The sequence below is a fragment of the Girardinichthys multiradiatus genome, chromosome 23, assembly GCF_021462225.1.
Source record: "Girardinichthys multiradiatus isolate DD_20200921_A chromosome 23, DD_fGirMul_XY1, whole genome shotgun sequence".
NCBI classification, from domain to species: Eukaryota; Metazoa; Chordata; class Actinopteri; order Cyprinodontiformes; family Goodeidae; genus Girardinichthys; species Girardinichthys multiradiatus.
In genome coordinates, this window is record NC_061815.1 from 40,161,960 (window position 1) to 40,181,725 (window position 19,766).

At 39.2% G+C, this 19,766-nt stretch overlaps 2 protein-coding genes across 12 annotated transcripts in view; one reads left to right on the forward strand and one right to left on the reverse strand.

The window, feature by feature from the left end:
* The first annotated feature begins 804 nt into the window (after nt 1–804).
* On the forward strand, nt 805–6,056 carry f9a (coagulation factor IXa). 2 transcript variants are annotated; one of them, XM_047354084.1, is made up of 8 exons: nt 805–1,128; nt 1,209–1,384; nt 1,459–1,483; nt 1,646–1,759; nt 3,120–3,254; nt 3,328–3,635; nt 3,731–3,854; nt 5,275–6,056. In XM_047354084.1, exons 1-8 carry the CDS (start codon nt 1,032–1,034, stop codon nt 5,862–5,864), a joined length of 1,569 nt encoding a protein of 522 aa, XP_047210040.1. In that variant the 5' UTR covers nt 805–1,031; the 3' UTR covers nt 5,865–6,056. The 2 variants fall into 2 exon arrangements, with proteins under 2 accessions (XP_047210040.1, XP_047210042.1); XM_047354086.1 differs by lacking the exon at nt 3,120–3,254.
* A 2,559-nt stretch (nt 6,057–8,615) lies between these two features.
* Nucleotides 8,616–19,766, reverse strand: part of mcf2a (MCF.2 cell line derived transforming sequence a) — a 32,537-nt gene continuing 21,386 nt past the window's right edge. For 5 of the 10 annotated variants that reach the window (XM_047354525.1, XM_047354524.1, XM_047354523.1 and 2 more), the window contains 7 exons: nt 17,662–17,725; nt 17,196–17,414; nt 16,399–16,499; nt 15,879–15,991; nt 12,712–12,824; nt 12,462–12,565; nt 8,616–12,372 (listed from right to left, as the gene is read on the reverse strand). In XM_047354525.1, the coding sequence (XP_047210481.1) occupies nt 12,332–12,372; nt 12,462–12,565; nt 12,712–12,824; nt 15,879–15,991; nt 16,399–16,499; nt 17,196–17,414; nt 17,662–17,725 (755 nt within the window). In that variant the 3' untranslated portion in view covers nt 8,616–12,331. Of the gene's footprint in view, nt 12,373–12,461; nt 12,566–12,711; nt 12,825–15,878; nt 15,992–16,114; nt 16,218–16,398; nt 16,500–17,195; nt 17,415–17,661; nt 17,726–19,766 lie in introns of those variants that run through there. The other 5 variants (XM_047354526.1, XR_007036495.1, XR_007036494.1 and 2 more) reach the window with 5 other exon arrangements.

Here is a 19,766-nt window from a genome sequence, read left to right on the forward strand (position 1 = left end):
ACCTCAATCTTGCACCCAAGTGATGAGGCGCCACCTTGTGGTAAATGGTTCAAGGAACATGTTTTTTTAATTCCTTATACTGGCTTGTTCAGGCCACCTTTTAACGCACAACAGTGATTTAAAGTTTTTCCAAAGCAAAAAAGGCTCATATAATTTCATGCTGTTTATTTTTCTCATTTGCCTCAACAAAAACATATTGCATGAAAAAAACAACCTTTTTCAAATCAAGTTATGCTGAATTCATGACTGAATAATAAATACAATTTTTATTTATTTAGTACAAAACAGTCTTATTTTAAAAAAGTGCCACCTCTATCTACTGAAATGTTTTTTTTCCACAGGTTATATCAGTATGAAAATGAACGCAAACAATGATAAGAACCTTGCAATATTATTTCTAACAAGTTCTTTCAGGCTCATTATTTTCTCTATATAGAGATTCTTAAAACATGAAGAAAACACACAAAGATCGATGCCCTTGTTGGTTTTGTCAACCCCATCAAAAGCATATATTCGGAGCAATTACTTTGTTATTTATGAATCTTTGCCTTTTTTGTGTTTACTTTTTCGCTCTTTAGGCTGAATTGTTTTGATTATTCTAGCCTCGAGGCATTTTAGTTTGTGGTCCAGCAGTTGGGGTTAAATCACAAAGAAAACAGGAGGGAAACAAGTGGTGAATTTGAATGTTATAGGCAAGCCTTCAAAAGCTGGAGCCCTGAAACTGTCCCATAAGCAAACAGAAATAGTGACAAAGTTTCACAAGGCCACTGCAACTGTCCTAGCTTCTGTAACAGTCCCGTTGTCCCAGACTGACTTGCAGATCTTCATCTCTCATATTCAACATTGTTTCATTGTCATTATTTATCAGCAAACACACATTATACGAAAGGAGAAAAAAACGTCGGTTTTTGGTAACATGGATGTTGACTCGCCGGTTTCCCAGATAGGCAGATTGTTTTTTCCTCTCTCTGAACAAGCAGGCAGCTAATTGTGAGTGCAAGTGTGCAAACAGAGACTTGTACTTTGGAGCTATGGCCCAAATTGTTTCTGTTGGATTTACACTAAATATTAGGATGGATCGAGTTTTTTTTTTGTGGCTGCTTTTGGACTTTCGCCTTGGCTCTGGAGGTATTAAATAACTTTCTATGATTCTATGAAAAATGGTAATGAGAAGACTCAGGCAGTGTTGTGTGTTTTTTTTTTTCCAGCTCCGAGCCCAGTATTTCTCTCCAAGAAGACAGCTGACGTTGTCCTCAGGAGACACAAACGTTTCAATAATGCGGTGTTTGAGGAGTTTCTGCAGGGAAACTTGGAAAGAGAATGTTTAGAAGAAAAATGTAACCTGGAAGAGGCCAGGGAGATATTTGAGAATGATCAAAAGACTGTGAGTATTTAATCTTTTTTTAGAACAAATTCTAATCCTTGCTGTCGGTGCTCATGATTTACTTTGGGTTTTAGATGGAGTTCTGGTCAGGATATGTAGGTGAGTTATCTTTTCAGTCTGAGTGATTAGAAACTGAATTTTATAGAGAAGAAAAGTGCTTATTTCAGAATAGAATACAGGAAGAACCCATATTACTGTATGTCATTATTTCTTGTAAAATTGATAAACATGAGTCAAGATCCTGTGTTTGACTTTGTTCAGATGCCAATCAGTGCACCTCAAGTCCTTGTCTGAACCAGGGGTCGTGCAAAGACCACCTCGGCCACTACACCTGCACATGTGTGTCTGGCTTCACAGGCAAAAACTGTGAGATTGGTGAGTGTTTTCTTTTTTTTAGATCGACTTAAGTTTTTGATCAAACAAAATTTGATTTTTCTCTGATATATGACCCAAATTTGCCAACAGCATGGCATCAGTTTCAGTTTCGAGAATAAAAAAAACCAAATGGTTTTTTCTCTCGTTTCTAAATTCAATCAGTGGCACTTATTGAGCAACAGTCTGTCTTTAGGTTACAATATTGGTTGGTTTGTCTTTCTCAATGTTCTGTAAGCCGCTGGCAAGCTAAACTGGGTTTTATTTATTTCACAACATAAAAGGTAGCATTTGTGGTAAAGGGACATTTTCTATTGCAAAACAAGAAAGGCTGTGTGATAAAATACATGAAAAGGTTTAAGATGTGTGTGGAAAAAAATGTATTAATGTAAAAAATGCATTAAAGATGTTTGTGGTGAAAATATTTTGTTTGAAAGGAGTAGAATCCATATCTCCATTCTATGCATATAAAGTGCCTTGCAAAAGTATTCAAAAACCTTGAACATTTTGACATTTTTTCATGTAACAAAAGCAACAAAATTTGATGTATCCTATCAGGATTTAGATTACAGACAAACACAAATTAGTGCATGATTGGGAAAGCAAATAATACATTGTTTGCAAAACTGTAAACAATAAAAAAAAGTAATCTGAAAGGTGCGGCAAGCATTTAAACCCCCTTTATTCTGATATCACTAGATAAAATCCTGTGAAAGAAAGCCATAACTATTTCAGATTGTAGTTTGTCACACGCCATGTTATTGACAAAGAAAACGTGGAAGTACAGTGGGTGTTCTTGTTAGATTAAACCAAAGTTGGGCATTTTGCCCTACATGTAATAGTACAATACATGCTACATACTAAGAGTAGTGAAAACCTATTATTGCATTTCACCCTGAATCACCATGGTGAAATATGGTGGTGGCAGGATTAAGCCGTGGGGATGCTTTTCCTCAGCAGGGACAGGGAAGCTGGTCAAAGTTGAGAAAGGATGTAGCTAAATACAGGGCAACTTGGGAATAAAACCTGTTAGAAGAATGAGACTATGGCGGAGGGTAAAGTGCTGTTCACAGATGCTTCCCATCCTCCAATCTGACTTAGCTTGAGCTATTTAACAAAGAAAGGGGATAAATCAGTCAATGTCTAGATGTTTCACACTGGTTAAGACATATCGAAAAAGATTTGCAACTGTAATTATAGCGAAAGGTTATTTTACAAAGTTTTGAATCAGGGGATTTGAATTCCAAATATAGAACAGATTTCATATTTTTGAAGGATTTAACCATCAGCCTTCAAGGCATAAAAACAAAATACACTTAAAACGAGAAGCTTTGACCTGCTTCTTTTTTTCTTGTTTACACAGTCGTAGTAAAAAGATGTGATGTAAACAATGGAGACTGTATGCACTTCTGTGGCACGTTGGGAAGTTTTGGGGTGAAATGCTTCTGCGCGACAGGATATAAGTTGATGCCAGATGGGGTCAGCTGTGAAGCAACAGGTTTGGATTTAAATACTCAACTAAACAGTTTTTCTGTTTAAAATATTTAAAACCTTTTTTCCTCCATCATCAGTTGACTTCCCCTGTGGGAGAACTCCACCAAATGCTGTGAGCCCATTCAAAAGATCGTTCAACATCCATGGGCATTTAAACCACCTGAACACCACGTCATTAACCAATATGACGTCTACTAGATCCTCACCTACAGCAGAGCCAGTTTTGGCAACAGATGACTATGATGGCTTTGGTCAGAATCAGTCTCTAAGTGACCCGCCCTTGTTGGAATCCAATCACTCTGAAATCCTCTCTGAAGAGTCACCAAGACCTTTCAAACGTATAGTTGGTGGGAAGGCAGTCGCTGCAGGAGAGATCCCATGGCAGGTAGTGTTTGTATGCAGAAATATCTGGAACTTTGTTGCAACCCGGCGCAATGTTCTGCTTCTATCCCCCAGTCTGTTCATCCATTTTATTTCCAGGTTGGTCTGATAGCATATCCCAGTGGTGTGTTATTTTGTGGGGGCTCCATCCTCTCAGAGCGCTGGGTTATCACTGCTGCTCATTGTCTGAAGGAGGCACAAGGCTCCTTCTTGGTCAGAGTGGGTAAGAATCACAGACTGAGCTGCTATGTTGGATGTTGAATATCTGTAACAGTACAACTAATTCAAAAAATGTGGACCATTAACTATACTGATAAAATAATTTATTGTGACTGTTTCAGATGAGAAACTCAAAAAACATATCTGGTTTTCTCTTAGCTGTCTTATATAAAGGGAACAAATCTGAACTGTTTATTGGCATAATGTTTTACAAGTTTTAGTTCAGTTTTATTTAAAAACATTTACATTTATCTAGCTTATGATTATATCTGTTTAAGGGGCATGTTTATCATAGAACACTCAGACTTGTGATGAGAAGATAGAGCTATTGTAACACAAACACTATGTAGATCTGGATGTGACACTTGTTCTGTTTTAGCTTTTTTTTTGTCACACTTAAATGTTACAGAAGGGGGAAAAAGCTACCCACGGCAACCTCTCCCTATGTTTAAAAGTAATTACCCCTGTTTTGAATCAGGAATTAACTGGGATTACCCACATTTTTTGGGAGGCTGAGTTTAGCAACACTTTACTGCCAGGCGTGTACAATCAAGAAGTCAATTAAACAGAACCTGTTTGGAAATATGACATGGCTAAAAGATCTAAAAAAAAAAAAGCGACATGTTTTTCCCCGTCTAAAAAACTTTAAGAAACAGATAGGGAAACAAATTCACTGACATTTATTAGTCTGGAAATAGTTACAAGTCCATTTCAATGGCTTTTGGACTCCAGCAAACCAGTGAGAACCATTATCAACAAATGGTGAAAACATAGAATGGTAGAAAACCTTCCTATAAGTGGACTCCTGGAGCACAGCCTCATCCAGGAGGTCTCAAAGCCCAACATCGAAAGCCCTGCAGACCCTTGACCCTTCCCTCAATGAGGTCAGTGTTCATGATTCAACAGTAAGAAAAAGACTGGGCAAAAATGACCTCCATCAGGGAGTTTTAAGGCCAAAACCACTGCTGACCAAACACAAAAGGGCCCTGAGACTTTTGGTAACCTATTGTTTGGACTGACAAAACAAAACTGAAACTTTTCAGAAGATGTCCTTTAACATCTGGCATGAAACCAAGACAGCATTACATAAAAAGAACATACCATCAGTAGTGTGATGTTCTGAGGGTGCTTTGCTCAGTATGTGACCTTAAACTCAAGCACTCTTAGGTTACATATTTGCTCAAAATTAAAGGCTGGATTTTCCAGTGTGGGATTATGCTTCTGCAACAAATGATGAATTTAAGATTTCTTTATATATCTTTACCAGGTGGGCAATAACTGTGGAAGCTGCTGTATGTACAGAACAAATGTATTACTTCTATTTAGAGTTCTGATAGATGTGCCTAATATAATTTCTATTTAAGAGCATAAATTATGCTTAATATGTGTGAATCCTAATTTATATCAATCTTCTCTGCCAACAGGGGAGCATAACACTGATATCAAGGAGGGCAGAGAGCAGGACTATGAGGTGTTGGAGGAACGAATACACCCACGTTACAACGCAACTTTAAACTTGTACAACCACGACATTGCCCTGGTGCATCTCAAAACCCCCATCAGCTTCTCAGCAACAGTCCGACCAATCTGCATTGGACCGATGGCTTTCATCGAGGCCTTGCTGCAGCAATCTTCCTCGGCTACAGTGAGCGGCTGGGGCCGCACACGCTTTCTCGGACCCGCTTCTAACATCCTGCAGAAGATTGAGGTCCCCTTTATTGATCAGACACAGTGTAAGAAAAGTAGCAATGAAAGGATCACTCCTGTCATGTTTTGTGCCGGATACTATGATGAGTACAGAGATGCCTGCCAGGGCGACAGCGGAGGCCCTCACACAAACAGCTTTCATGGCACTTGGTTCCTGACGGGGATTGTGAGTTGGGGGGAGGAATGTGCCAAAGAAGGGAAGTACGGCGTGTACACCCGGGTGTCTGTTTATTATAGCTGGATAAAGCATATTATGAGTGTAACTAAACGCAGACTGGCTTTCGATGTGGAATACACAGATTCATGATTGTGTACATGTGCAAGCATGTATGGTGATATAGAGTGAAGACCACGATGTTGACACCTCTGAAAAACGATGTGCAAATCACCTTAAAATAAATTAATCTTTCGTTGAAGCAGCATAATCTCCAACCTTAGATTTCAGAACACTTATTGAGTAAATAAAAAACCCATTTTTAATAAAATTATTTTAACAAAAGTACCGGTGGCACAAGTGTGGTAACTTTGCTGTGAATACAATTGGACAGCACTTAGTCTAATTCCACAACATTTGACAAGATTTATTCATTCTTCTTTGCACAATCTACATCACGTGTCGAACTTCAGTCCTCGAGTTCCTGTGTCCTGCAACTTTTACATGTAGATGTGTCTGCAGATATGTCTGACTTTACACCTGAATCAAATGGTTGGGTCATAAGCAGAGGTTTGTAGAACTTGACTGCATGCTGAGGAGGCAATTCACCCATTTGATTCAGGTTTTTTGGAACAGAGATAAATGTAAAAGTTGCAGGATGCTTGTCTTCAAGGACTGTTTTATATCCCTGCACTAAATGGTTTATAGTACTCTCTTATGTGCATCTCTCTTTAGATCATCCCACAGGGTTTTTACAAGATTCTGGAATGAGATGATGATGGAAGAAGGTTGATTGTGTGTCTGGTCAACCATTTCTTAGTTAATTCAACCATGTGTTTTAGAGCACTGTCCTGTTTAAAGAGTCAATAAAAATCCGTTCTCAGTTTTCTGGCACAGGCCCCCAAATTTGTATTCCAATAATCTGCTGCCAGTTAAAACAGTTAGGGATGCCATGAAATCCTAACACTGTTCTCATGAAATGTGGATGAGGAAGAGGTCCACAGCATAAAAGATCCTACACCATACTTAACAGTTGGCATTAGGTGCTTTTTTACATATTTATCATTCATTTCACGCTAGACCGACCTGGAGTGTTTGTTAGCAAAAGATACATTTTAGTCTTTAGTTTCAAATTAAGGTTTATATTCGTGATGGTGGGAAAGAAATAGCTTTTTTTCTGGTATCACTCCCAATCAATCAATTAGTTGGCCTGTTGATATTGTCTAATGGTTGTTATGGAGATTTGGTGGCCTCAAGGTGCCCCTTTTCAACAGTTCTCTCTGTATATATAAAAAGACAAACAATATGTGGATATGTTTATGATTAAATACATTTTCATAACTGAATATGTTCTTTATACAGTACTAAAATGGAGGACCAATCCTGTCATAATTAATAATATATACAGAAATAAATAAATGACTATATAAAATAATAACTTGGTCAAAAAGTAGCTGGAAATATACACTGCTCAAAAAAATAAAGGGAACACTTAAACAACACAATATAACTCCAAGTAAATCAAACGTCTGTGAAATCAAACTGTCCACTTAGGAAGCAACACTGATTGACAATCAATTTCACATGATGTTGTACAAATGGAAAAGACAACAGGGGGAAATCTTTGGCGTTTGCAAGACTCACTCAATAAAGGAGTGGTTCTGCAGGTTGGGACCACAGACCGCTTCTCAGTACCGATGCTTTCTGGCTGATGTTTTGGTCACTTTTGAATGTTGGTGGTGCTTTCACACTCGTGGTAGCATGAGACGGACTCTACAACCCACACAAGTGGCTCAGGTAGTGCAGCTCATCCAGGATGGCACATCAATGCGAGCTGTGGCAAGAAGGTTTGCTGTGTCTGTCAGCGTAGTGTCCAGAGCCTGGAGGCGCTACCAGGAGACAGGCCAGTACACCAGGAGAGGTGGAGGAGACCGTAGGAGGGTAACAACCCAGCAACAGGACCTCTACCTCTGCCTTTGTGCAAGGAGGAACAGGAGGAGCACTGCCAGAGTCCTGCAAAATGACCTGCAGCAGGCCACAAATGTGCATGTGTCTGCACAAACGGTTAGTAACCGACTCCATGAGGATGGTATGAGGGCCCGACGTCCACAAATGGGGGTTGTGCTCACAGCCCAACACCGTGCAGGACGCTTGGCATTTGCCAGAGAACACCAGGATTGGTAAATTCGCCACTGGCGCCCTGTGCTCTTCACAGATGAAAGCAGGTTCACACTGAACACATGTGACAGACGTGACAGAGTCTGGAGACACCGTGGAGAGCGATCTGCTGCCTGCAACATCCTTCAGCATGACCAGTTTGACAGTGGGTCAGTAATGGTGTGGGGTGGCATTTCTTTGGAGGGCCGCACGGTTCCTCCTAATGCAGGACAATGCTAGACTTCATGTGGCTGGAGTGTGTCAGCAGTTCCTGGAAGATGAAGGCATTGAAGCTATGGACTGGCCCGCCCGTTCCCCAGACCTGAATCCGATTGAGCACATCTAGGACATCATGTCTCGCTCCATCCACCAACGTCACGTTGCACCACAGACTGTCCAGGAGTTGGTGGATGCTTTAGTCCAGGTCTGAGAGGAGATCCCTCAGGAGACCATCTGTCGTCTCATCAGGAGTATGCCCAGGCGTTGTAGGGAGGTCATACATACACATGGAGGCCACACACAATACTGAGCCTCATTTTGACTTGCTTTAAGGACATTACATCAAAGTTGGATCAGCCTGTAGTGTGTTTTTCCACTTTCATTTTGTGTGTTACTCCAAATCCAGGCCTCCATTGGTTAATAAATTTGATTTCCATTGATGATTTTTGTGTGATTTTGTTGTCAGCACATTCAACTTTGTACAGAAAGTATTCAATGAGAATATTTCATTCATTCAGATCTAGGATGTGTTATTTGAGTGTTCCCTTTATTTTCTTGAGCAGTGTACATTAGTGCACCATTAAATGCAACAACAGTCATTTATTTATTTCTGTAAATATTCTTAATTATGGCAGGATTAGTCCTCCATATATTAAAAAACACAGCATGAGTATTAAATCATAGCGATAGCTGCCAACTATATCCAAATAAAGTATAACAAAGGGGTTATCTGTGGGTGAGTGGCTTTTTAAGTGTTATACCAGTTGACTAAAACTAAACCTTTCAAGACCAAAGCTTCAGACCTTTTCCAACTGCAAATGTAAAAATATCCAGGAGAATTATTATTTACATCTGTTTTCTTTTCTGAGTACAGGCGTATTAGTTTACATCCGTTGTGTATATTTCAGCCATCCTAAAAACTGTTATTGCAATATATATGTGAATACTATTAGATTACTTCTTGTAGAACAAAAGCTATTTAATTAAATTAAATTTATTAAATATAATGTTATATCACCATTGTCCAACTGCCATGCATTTTCAGAAAAATAAAACAAATGTTCAGCAACAAGAATACGTTACATGACTCAGCAAGATTCAAGCTACTCTTCTGACCTCTATAACATTTGTGCAAATTGTGCAGCATTTTGGATAAAAAAAGAAAATGAAAGGAGGCCATCTTGATTTTGTCGCATCACTTTCAACAAAAGTTCCTCAATACTTATGCATAGCTTCTTTGAACATATGGAGAGGTGATCTCCTACGGGACTCAACAGATTCTTCACAACATGAAGCAGAACTGATGACAGGTAAAGAAAGAAATTACCATTTTAGTTGGTGTGTTGTGTGCAGTAGTCCTCGCTGCTTTCTGGACTCACTTCCACTTAAAGAACAGCCTATCACCCCAGCTCAGTTTGATATGGTGAATCGTGTAAGTTTGATGAGGTGAAGACTCCAGCCACATTTGAAACACTCAAAAACAACTTTATTAGCGGACCACCGCGTTTTGGCTTGTGGTCTTCACCAGGGTAATTGAAATCATAAAGTCTGCAATCAATATTTAATTAAGTGTTGAACACTGAATATATATGTCATGTTGGCTGTATGGGACCCCTTTTAATGGGGAAGGAAAGAGTTACTGATCTATAATACTGAAAGAGGAATCAATTTTCTTCTGTGATGATTGAGTAGACGCAGCATAATTTTCTCTTACCCCTCCTCCATACTTCTTGTCTGTGCCGTGAATGACAGTTACCTTTTAGAAAATCCTGAGGAAGATGATGGCAATTTGCACTCGGCTACACTCCAAGGAATACGTTGTTGTCCATCATCATGTTTATCCGTGTCTTACAATATCAGCCTTCAAGTGCCAACTCCTGCCATCCACGCAGGGGGGTAATGTCTCCTTTCCAACACTTCATACATTCAGGGATAAACAAAGAAATACAGCAAGAACAGGAGGAAGACACAGTGAAAAAGGCAAAGCAGCAAACACACAGCACATTCAATAGAGAATAGGTGGATTTGTAGCTAAAGGCTAAAGATCATCATATTTTACAGCTGTTGTATGTATGAAAAAGTAAATCAATCAGTTTTTACATCACGTTTCAAAGGGGATAAGTACATTAAGCACGCTTTTATGAGACAAAGTACATTTTTAGTCACACCATCCAAATGTCTGGAAATCTCTCTCTCTTATGACAAACCTTTTTAACAAGAATGCCAAATGGTAATGCAAGTATTTTTGCTACAAAAGATCACCTGTGCAGGAAATGTGGGTGGAGATCTGTGGAAGTAAACTGGTGAAAAGAATGAGATCTTTCCAAGCGGAACAAAGCAAACACTGTCTAGTGCAAACTTTTTGTGCTTCGGGATTATTTAACAATCAGGAATCTTGGATTTAAAGGAAGGAGCAAACAATAGCTGGAGGAAGAGGACACTTCATGCCATGGCTTCAACAGATAGTTTGAACAGGGAGTCAGCAGCTAGACTATCGATGTAATCAGAGACGTTGAGAGCATAAAGTTTACTTCTTGTGTTCTCTGTCAGTAAAAAACATCTTATGATGTCCACAGACCCCAGTAAATCTATAACTGTTGTCTCAAAATTATCCTCCTGCATGCCACAATAACTACCTGTATCTGCAACGTGTTTTGTTTTCAGTGTCTAAGCCAAATGAATGAGAGTATTTGACTGCAGCGGCAGTTCGACTGCATGTCCATATTTTAACTTTCCTTTTATGTGTAGCGTTAGATTGACGTTGTTGTGGGGAAACCAACTGCATGTGACAGTTTTTACCATGGTGCAGTTAAACACCCATGAATAACACAGAGACTGATTGGGCAGAGAAAATTGAGACTTGCACAATCATTGCATGGCTGCCTGATTAAAGGTAGTCTGGTGACAAAGTTGTTGGAAGAAAAGGAATTGCCGACACCTGTATGCATCAGAGTAACGATGCTTGTCAGAACTGGAGCAGAACTTTTAATATCCAACCTGACTGCTGCCAGAATTTTTCTTTATTGAATAACAGTTTTTGCCACAGTCGGTCATTTCCCACTGGGGCAAATTACAATCAGTGCTTTTAAATCCCTCTGTAGGGGGCTGGTTTGGTAATTCTCCAAGCTACAAACTCTCAGACAACATTTCCCCCTACTTCCAACTTAAATTGGATAAATTACTGTACAGATCTTCACTTTATGAACTTACATTCGAGCTTGAGACTTTACTATAATTACTTTCTATTTGGGTAGCCGTAGTGCTATGTACAGCTGACTTTGGCATTAATACATATTATCAATCTTCAGCAACCTTTGGCTGCATTCTCAGTTGTCTTGTGATTCCTTTTCTTTCATCGTTCATGATCTGAGAGAATATAACTATCTTGAGCTACAAGCCTGAACACAACAGAAAAATGAAAATAGCAAAAATTATGATAAATGGCCTTTAAACACAACAGAGCCACCTTTTTAAAGTGTCCGATGTAGTTTTGTGAGGTCATTTTGAACATTTGAACATGATTTTGCAAAGAGTGCAAAGACTTTAAATGAGCAGGAATAAAAAGGCAATAAGGCATGGCACATTTTGGCATTAAACTCTTAACTGTAGAGAAGAGTGGTGACATGAGGACAACAGAACATTTTACACAGAAATGAAAATAAAATTCATTAAAATTTTAAAAAGGATACAATTTGTACAATAGTTAAAGGATTAAATCCTGGTTTTCATCCTTATGAAAAAACAAACAAAAACAAAAAGAAACGGAAAGACAAGCTCTTAGGAATAATGTAACCTCAAGTATTAGCTGGGACACAATAAGTCCAGTTTGTGAGTTGACGGACTACTGCAGCGCCAAACATACATGCTGACTCCATATGTTTCAGACGAGGGGCTAGAAGAACAAGAGAGTTATTGCCAATAAAAAAGAAGGAAGAACATGATCCAGGTCAGCTGTTGATTGTCCAATAGGGCCTTAACTGCTCCTGTGGCTTTGAGGTGATGGCTACAATCAGATTGGCTTTACAATCGGAAAACATCTGTTCAGAAGATCATAAGAGAAAACCAAGGGAGGAAATCAGCTTAGTTGACTCCCACTCTTCTTTTTAGGAGCTAACGTGCTGAAGAAAGCAGCCACTTTGAGGAGAGGAGGTATTGGCAGGCTCGGTTAGAGAGACAGCTATGACTCAGTCTGCTCCATCTCTGCTCATCATCCAGCATGAGATTCATCCTCTGTTCTTTCTTCTCTATGGGGAGCTCATCTTTCTCACCTTCAGGTTCCCCGTTTCTGCAAGAATAAAGCGAAGGCTTTTAAAGAAGAAATCAAAATGAAAAGCTAACAATGACTCAACAAAGAAGAGGATAGCTTTTCTTTACCTCCCAGTCTGGGAGAGTGCTCATGGCTGCTGGTTCCTATAATGAGCTGCAGGCTGGCAGCCGCTATGAAGCCCTCCTGTTGCTGACTCAGATTTTTCACAAGCCTTTCCACCACCATGATGAGTGGGCGTATTGTTTTGAGAAATAGGATGAATGAGCATACAGTGCATTTTGTGTAGTTTCATTGTTAGTTTTCAGAGCCTTTTTAAGCCTACAAGGACAGTTTATTGAACATTCCAATGAGGCTCACCAGCGCCCCCTGTTGTCTTCACATTGTAGATGGATGACGTCTCCCCGTTTGATGATGATGCCACCTGGTCCGTTTTGGGGACAGTCAGCCATAGCTCTGTACTTGCCTGGGGACTAAAACAGATTTCAAAGAAATTAGAGACACAACAAACCCAAATTCAACAGCTATAACTGCTTTAGAACATTGTATTGTTTTGAAAAATACAACAACTTTGAAAAAGTTTGAAATCTCATCAATTTAGGTGGATAATTTAAATGCTTGTTCCTTCAAAAAACATGCAGATGCATTAAACACTAAAATCTCTAGAGGTTTTAGAGAAGCAGGGTGCTGTTTTTGTATTTATTTAACCTTTATTTAACCAAGCAGGGCAGATCAAGAACAATTTCCTTTTTAAAATTAAATTTAAATAATTATTTAATTGTTAATTTCATAATTTAATTGTATATTTAATTATTTAATGACGTACTAAATAAATAAATTGTACATTCATTTATTCATTTCATGATATATTTATTAATTTAATTTTGTCACTTTTGGCCCTCTATACAGCAGTATAAACAATACAAAAACATTTAGAAAATCATGACGAAAGCAGAGTCAACCGAAATTACCAAAACATCGGCAGCCAAGAAAGGCAATATGCTAGCAGTGTGAATAACAACATTTATACATTTATGTGAATAAAGGACATAACCAAAAAACAGACATGTGTAAGCCTATTTTAGACCTATTAAGACTCGTGTATGACACTAGAACGTATCCCAGTCAGCTAGATGAGGACCAGAAGTCAAAAGCAAGGTGGTGTAATAGTTCTAGCATATCATACAACACCAGCTTTTTTATAAAAAGTTGAAAAATGAAAAATAATTGTACATAATAATAATAATAATAATAGGGCTGCACGGTGGCGCAGTTGGTAGCACTGTTGCCTTGCAGCATGAAGGTCCTGGGTTCGATTCCTGGCCAGGGGTCTTTCTGCATGGAGTTTGCATGTTCTCCCCATGCATGTGTGGGTTCTGACCGGGTACTCCAGCTTCCTCCCACAGTCCAAAGACATGCCTGTTAGGTTAATTGGTCTCTCTAAATTGCCCTTAGGTGTATGAATGAATGTGTGCATGGTTGTTTGTGTGTTGCCCTGCGATGGACTGGCGACCTGTCCAGGGGTTACCCTGCCTCCTGCCCATAGACTGCTGGAGATAGGCACCAGCTCCCCCACGACCCACTATGGAATAAGCGGTAGAAAATGACTGACTGAATAATAATAATCATCTTTATTGATTCATTGTACATTACAACGAAATTTGTCCTGTGCATTTAACCCATCCCTTATAGGGAGCAGTGGGCTGCCATTGTGGGGAGCATTCTGGGGCTAAGGGTCTTGCTCAGGGACCCAGAGTGGCAATCTGTACGAACCTGGCCCCTCTGGAACACAAATCTCCTGTTCTAACCACTAGGCCACCACTCCCCCATCTCATCAAGTGTATTTTTTTCCAAAGATATATTGTAGTGGTAGAAGAATCTGTTTTGTTTTGATGAAAAACTAAACTAAAAGACTTTCTGAAAACATTACCACTCATAAATAAGGATGTTTGTGTAACGATCTATTGCCAGAGCCAATGATATGGCATTGTCCTTAACAAGAAAATAACCATATCTAATATTCAGTGATGTCAAAAACAAGCAGGGAGCTTTTTACAGTGCCATCCAAAAGCATTGATACCCTTTGAACTTTATCTACATTTTGTCACATTACAGCCAAAAACATCATTCTATTTTATTAGGATTTTATAGGACAGACCAACACGAAGCAGTGCAGAACTGTGAAGCAGAAGGAAAGTTACACATGCTTTTGAATTTGTAGACAAAAATCTGACAGGGTGAAATTAGTTTGTATCTATCCCCCTTTGCTCCGATAGTCCAAAATAAAATCCAGTGCAACCAGTTGCAACCAATCACCTAAATAGTTAAAAAGTCCAGCTATGTGTAATTTATACATTAAGCTGATCCGAAAAAGCCTCAGATGTTTGCTAGAGAACATTAGTGAGCAAACAAAACTGTGAAGATTAGTGAACACAGCAGACAGGTCAGAGATAAAGTCGTGGAGAAGTTTAGCTATGATATAAAACAATATCACACATGTTGACCATGTCACACATCACTGCTTAATTCATTATCCAACAATTCAAAGTGTGTTTCACAACCGCTAATAAATCAAAGCCTGCCGATTCACTCAAACTGAGAGGTTGGATTACTGGAGTATTAATCAGGAAAGGATTCAAGAGGCACAGGGTAGCGGGAGGAGCTGCACTGACAGACAGCTCAAGTGGCACTGTCAACAGTGCAACTATTAGTTGTGCACTCACAAATCTAGCATTTTTGTAAGAATGGCTACATGAAAGCTATTGTGAAAAGAAAGCTATAACAATTTCAGCTTGTAGTCACAAGTTATTTAGTGAATATAGAAAACATGTGGAAGTAGGTGCTGTTGAGGAATGAGTCCAAAATGAAAGTTTTTGGCCTACTTAAAAACATTTTGTTTAGGGAAAAACTAATGCACATTACACCTGAACACCATATGGTAAAACACAGTTGTTCACGCATCATGGTGTGGGGATGCTTTTCCTCAATAAAGGCAGGGAAGTTCGTCTTAGTTGGTGGGAAGATGGATGGAGCGTAATACAGAGGATTGCTGGAATTTAACTTTTTAGACTCTCCAATGGAATTGAGGCTGGGGTGTAAGTTCACCTTCTAGCAGGACACAACCTAAGACATACAAACCGGTTCTACAGAAAAATAGTTTAGATCAAAGCATGTTGATGTGTTAGAATAGCCTAGTCAAAGTCCACGCCTAAATCGTACTGACAAGCTGTGGCAAGACTTGGCTTCCAATCTGAATAAGTTTAAGCAATCTTGCAACGAAGAATGGGAAAATCTAGATGTTCAAACCTTGTAGAGACAAACCGTACATTGCAGTAATACGTGCTTCTACAAAAGCAGGGGGGGCGAGTTCAAATTCTTGTCACATATTTAGAAAATGTTGTTCATAAAAGCGTTTGAAGACCATGCATATTTCTTTACTTTTTGTTGTAGTGGTCCATTACATAAAATCCCAATATGTCAAAATGTTTAGGGCAATGAATACCTTTGCAAGTTTATTATTTTCTTACCAGTTTGACAATTTTTTTCCCCTCTATCTCAGATGGGAGGAAGGCGTCCTGATCTTCAGACCACTCCTCTAGACCCTCGCAGATGTCTACTGACTGATGAGCTCCTGGCCAACCTGGAAACCCAGACATTCTGTTAAAGGTTCTGATTAAGACTTGTCTTTGCAGTACACCACAACAAGCACCATGTAGATACTTAGTAATTATGTTAACATTAAAACGACCCCATAGTCACTTACTGGGAAATTAAAAAGAATGTAGAATCAAAAGCTAATCTCAGTAGCTTTTTGCCCCAAAGTCCTCGATGTACCTGGTTCCTCAGGTCAAAGTACACCTGAACTGCTGAGGGTGAAAAGTCAAATATCTAAATTAGTTTATGACAGTAGAGTAAATTAGCGCTGCAGCAGTGTGCAAAGCAAGTATGTTTTGCATTAGTTCCCCTAAAATTTATTTTAATAATTTTGTTACTAAGTATCTACTTGATTAGAAAACACAAAAGTTCTGAAAACGTCATTTAACTCACTGCGACGGTTGGGCTGGTTCTTAGGAGAGTGAGGCTGGGGCTCTGGACTGCTCCTCCCTGACTCAGTGTCCTCTGAGCTCACTGACGCCCTCTGCTGTTTGCTATTAAAACAACAAACAAAAACACCAGGAGCTCTACATTACAGTCAGGCTCAGGATAAACGTTGTCCTCTACCTAGGGTTAGCTTTATAAATCTGTGTTATAAAGTAAAACTGACCCCAGATAAATGTCAGTAACAGCTCTGTCTTTGTGTTTCTCACACAGCCACAACCAAATATGAGCCAACCAGTGTACACAGAGTCCACTCAGCCGTTTGGGAGCCTCCCAAAACAATGCAGGAAGCAAAATGTCTTCAACATAGTGATCCCAGAGGGTTCAAGAGTTCCAGCTATGAACTGGTCTCAATTTATTCGAACCCAAATTGAAGGAACTTGTAATTTTCTTTATTTATTACTTGGTTCATAAATGATGGATCTTCAAGAATAATGTCTCTGCCAAAATTTGGGAAGCTCCAATCTTAAAATAAATGAAAAAATATATATATGGAATTAAACTAAAAGTCTTATTTAACTTTCGCATAACATGCAAAACACCCGTTCTGAAATGTAGAAATAATTAGCTTTTTGATACAATGCTACAAAGCCAAGACACAGATGTCGCATATTGGAATGATTTATAAACACAATGGAAACTATGAGAAAATAAGGGGGAGCAGCTAAGGATCAGTAGTGCAAAAGCACAGCCGCAAAGGGTTTCCTGTCCTCATGCCAAGATGAGGCGAGCCAGGCAGAATTTACCAATGAGCGCTACGCCAGGTCAGCGGCGCTGAGAGCAGCTGAGGCGCGGCCGGGGCCGTTGCCGGGGGCTCCGAGGATGGGGGCTCCGGGACCGCAGGCACACAAACACGCCAGCTGACAGAGAGACAAAGTCCAGCCCCGGCAGACAGCCCCTGGGGACCCCTCTGGATGGCCGCATGCCCCTGCAGGTGTGGGATTTGGAGGATTGGGGATAGGCAGCTAAACAGCAGTGAACATGAAGAGAGACAGGCCTTTGACTCTTCTCCCACATCGCCACACACAAACCCACCAGGGTAACAAGTAAAAAAAAATAAAAAATCACGTTCACTAAAACTTAGATTTCATATGGCAAATCAAATGCCCTGGCTTGTGTGTTTGCACATGTCTCAGTGTGTATATTTTTATGCTTCTACAACCCACATTCATGCTCCTGTCTAACAGCTTCTAATCAAACAAAGGTACTGACCTCTCATTGGGTGATGGAGAAAGCTGCATGTGCTCAGCCGCTGGGCCATGTTGATATGCTTCATCTATGAGAAGAAGAGGAGGAGGGTGATGTGAGGAGGCATGCAGAGAGAGGCAGCGGTTTCTAAAAAAAGACTTCAAAGATGCTATTTCTGGAAAGAAAGAAATTTGTTCTATAATTCAACAGAAACATTGAAGCTGTAATTGAATGTATTTTGAACCTTTCCTAAACATGTGCATGTACAAAGGAAATTAATCTTTATAGACCAACGTTATTATATTTAAAAATAAAAACAGATTCAGACTTTGATTTCAGCAAAACCTTCAAAATAAAAGTAAAAGTAGCATCCACCAAAAGTTTAATCTTCCCAAAAACTCTACCCAAATGACTGCAAAGCACTGGTACTGAGGTTTAACCTCCAGCAGGACAAAGACCCTAAACATAGTGGTTTAGATCAAAGCATATTCATGCGTTTATTTGGCCCAGAAAAAGTCCAGAACTAATTCCAATTATAAATCTGAAGCAGGACTAGAAAATTGGTGTTCACAGCAGTTCTTCATACAATCTGAATTTAAAAAAATGAATCAGAGGGTGCAGAATGCACACTTTTCAGATTTGTATTCATAAAAAAATTAAATATTGTGGATTATTTCGAATTTCATCAAAGTGTGGTTGCAACGGTACAAAGTGTGGAAAAGTCCATGGCGTATGAAAACTTTGCAAGGTACTGTATGAATTTCTCCAAAAACAGCAGAATGAACATTGTCTTCTCTCCACTGGCGTCCAGTATGTCTCAGGATAGACAATAAGGTCCTGTTTTTTGTTTTCAAGACCAATAATGTCATTGCTCCAGGTTACTTACCTGAGCTTTTAACTGTTCGCCATCATGTCAAGACTTTGCGCTCATCTGAGCATATAACTCTACAAGGACAAGGTATAAAAAATGGGGGATCTGTCGTTAGCAGTTTTTGCTCCTTAGCTCTGGAACTCTTAACCAACAGAGCCACGATCCATCATGGAGCTGGGAGTTTTTAAATCACAGGATAAACACATCTGTTTAGACTAGCATTTGACACGTAGTTATTATGTTGTGGTTAATGCTTTATCTGTCACCTACCTGGATGTGTCCATCCAGCCAATATCTTTTTTTGTTTTTATATATTTTCTATAATTTTGATACATTTTTGATACCATTTTTGTATCTTGTATATCTCTTTTTTCCTTTAAATTATATTGATATGCATTCTATCATCTCTTTTTCACTTTTATTTTTTCTTGTCTAAGCACTCCCAACATTTAAAGAACTTTGAGCCCCAGTTGGATAGCAACAAAGTGCTTTATAAATAAATTTGACTGATTGAACTCATGTCAGATGGACAGAAACACAGTGGTCACTAGGTTTGTGTGAGACAGTGCATAAACCATCTGCATTGTCATCATTAAGTAAAAAAGTATGTTTCTGTGATGCCGTTTTTTTGCAGCAGTCCAAGAGGTTTTGCATATGGTGTCTGATGCATTGGTATCTAATGGAGGTGTTTAGGTGTTTTTGAAGAATAGTGTGGCCACTTAGATGCGGAGTGGGTGCCATACCTGCAGAGATAACTGACATACCTGCAGTCCAGACATGTCTTGCTTAAAACATGTCACATGGCGTAAAGAAGAAAATGATACTGCAAATGTGCCCTATTGAATGGCTCTTGTATTTTAGAAGCACAGCACAATTTTCAGTAAAAATGTAACAATTACTGTCCTTAGATCCTACACAATTAAAATGGTGGACTTAAAGGGACAGTGATAAGATGAACCTAGCACAGACTTTTTCTTCCGTGTGCAACAAATAGGTCTTTTTTGTATTGTCTGAACAAAATAAGTTGGTCACTGAAGACATTAAAAGCCCTGTTGTACTTAAGGCTGTTAAATGAAAGATCAAACAAATTAATCATTAAATCTTTTGAAAAGCTCTGGATCACCAGTGACCTGAAGGAACTGTTTAGAAAAAAAGAGCCTTCAGAGAGGGAGACAGGGACATTTTGAGGAGTATACAACAGCAACTTAAAGTCAAGATAACAGACAGCAAGGAGGTGTACATGAAAAAGCTGGAGAGC

Coding starts and splice junctions, on each gene's coding strand:
- f9a (XM_047354084.1), top strand. CDS start 1,032: ATGGCCCAAATTGTTTCTGTTGGATTTACACTAAATATTAGGATGGAT. Junction 1,760..3,119: donor AGGCAAAAACTGTGAGATTG/GTGAGTGTTTTC, acceptor TTGTTTACACAG/TCGTAGTAAAAAGATGTGAT. Junction 3,855..5,274: donor CTCCTTCTTGGTCAGAGTGG/GTAAGAATCACA, acceptor CTCTGCCAACAG/GGGAGCATAACACTGATATC.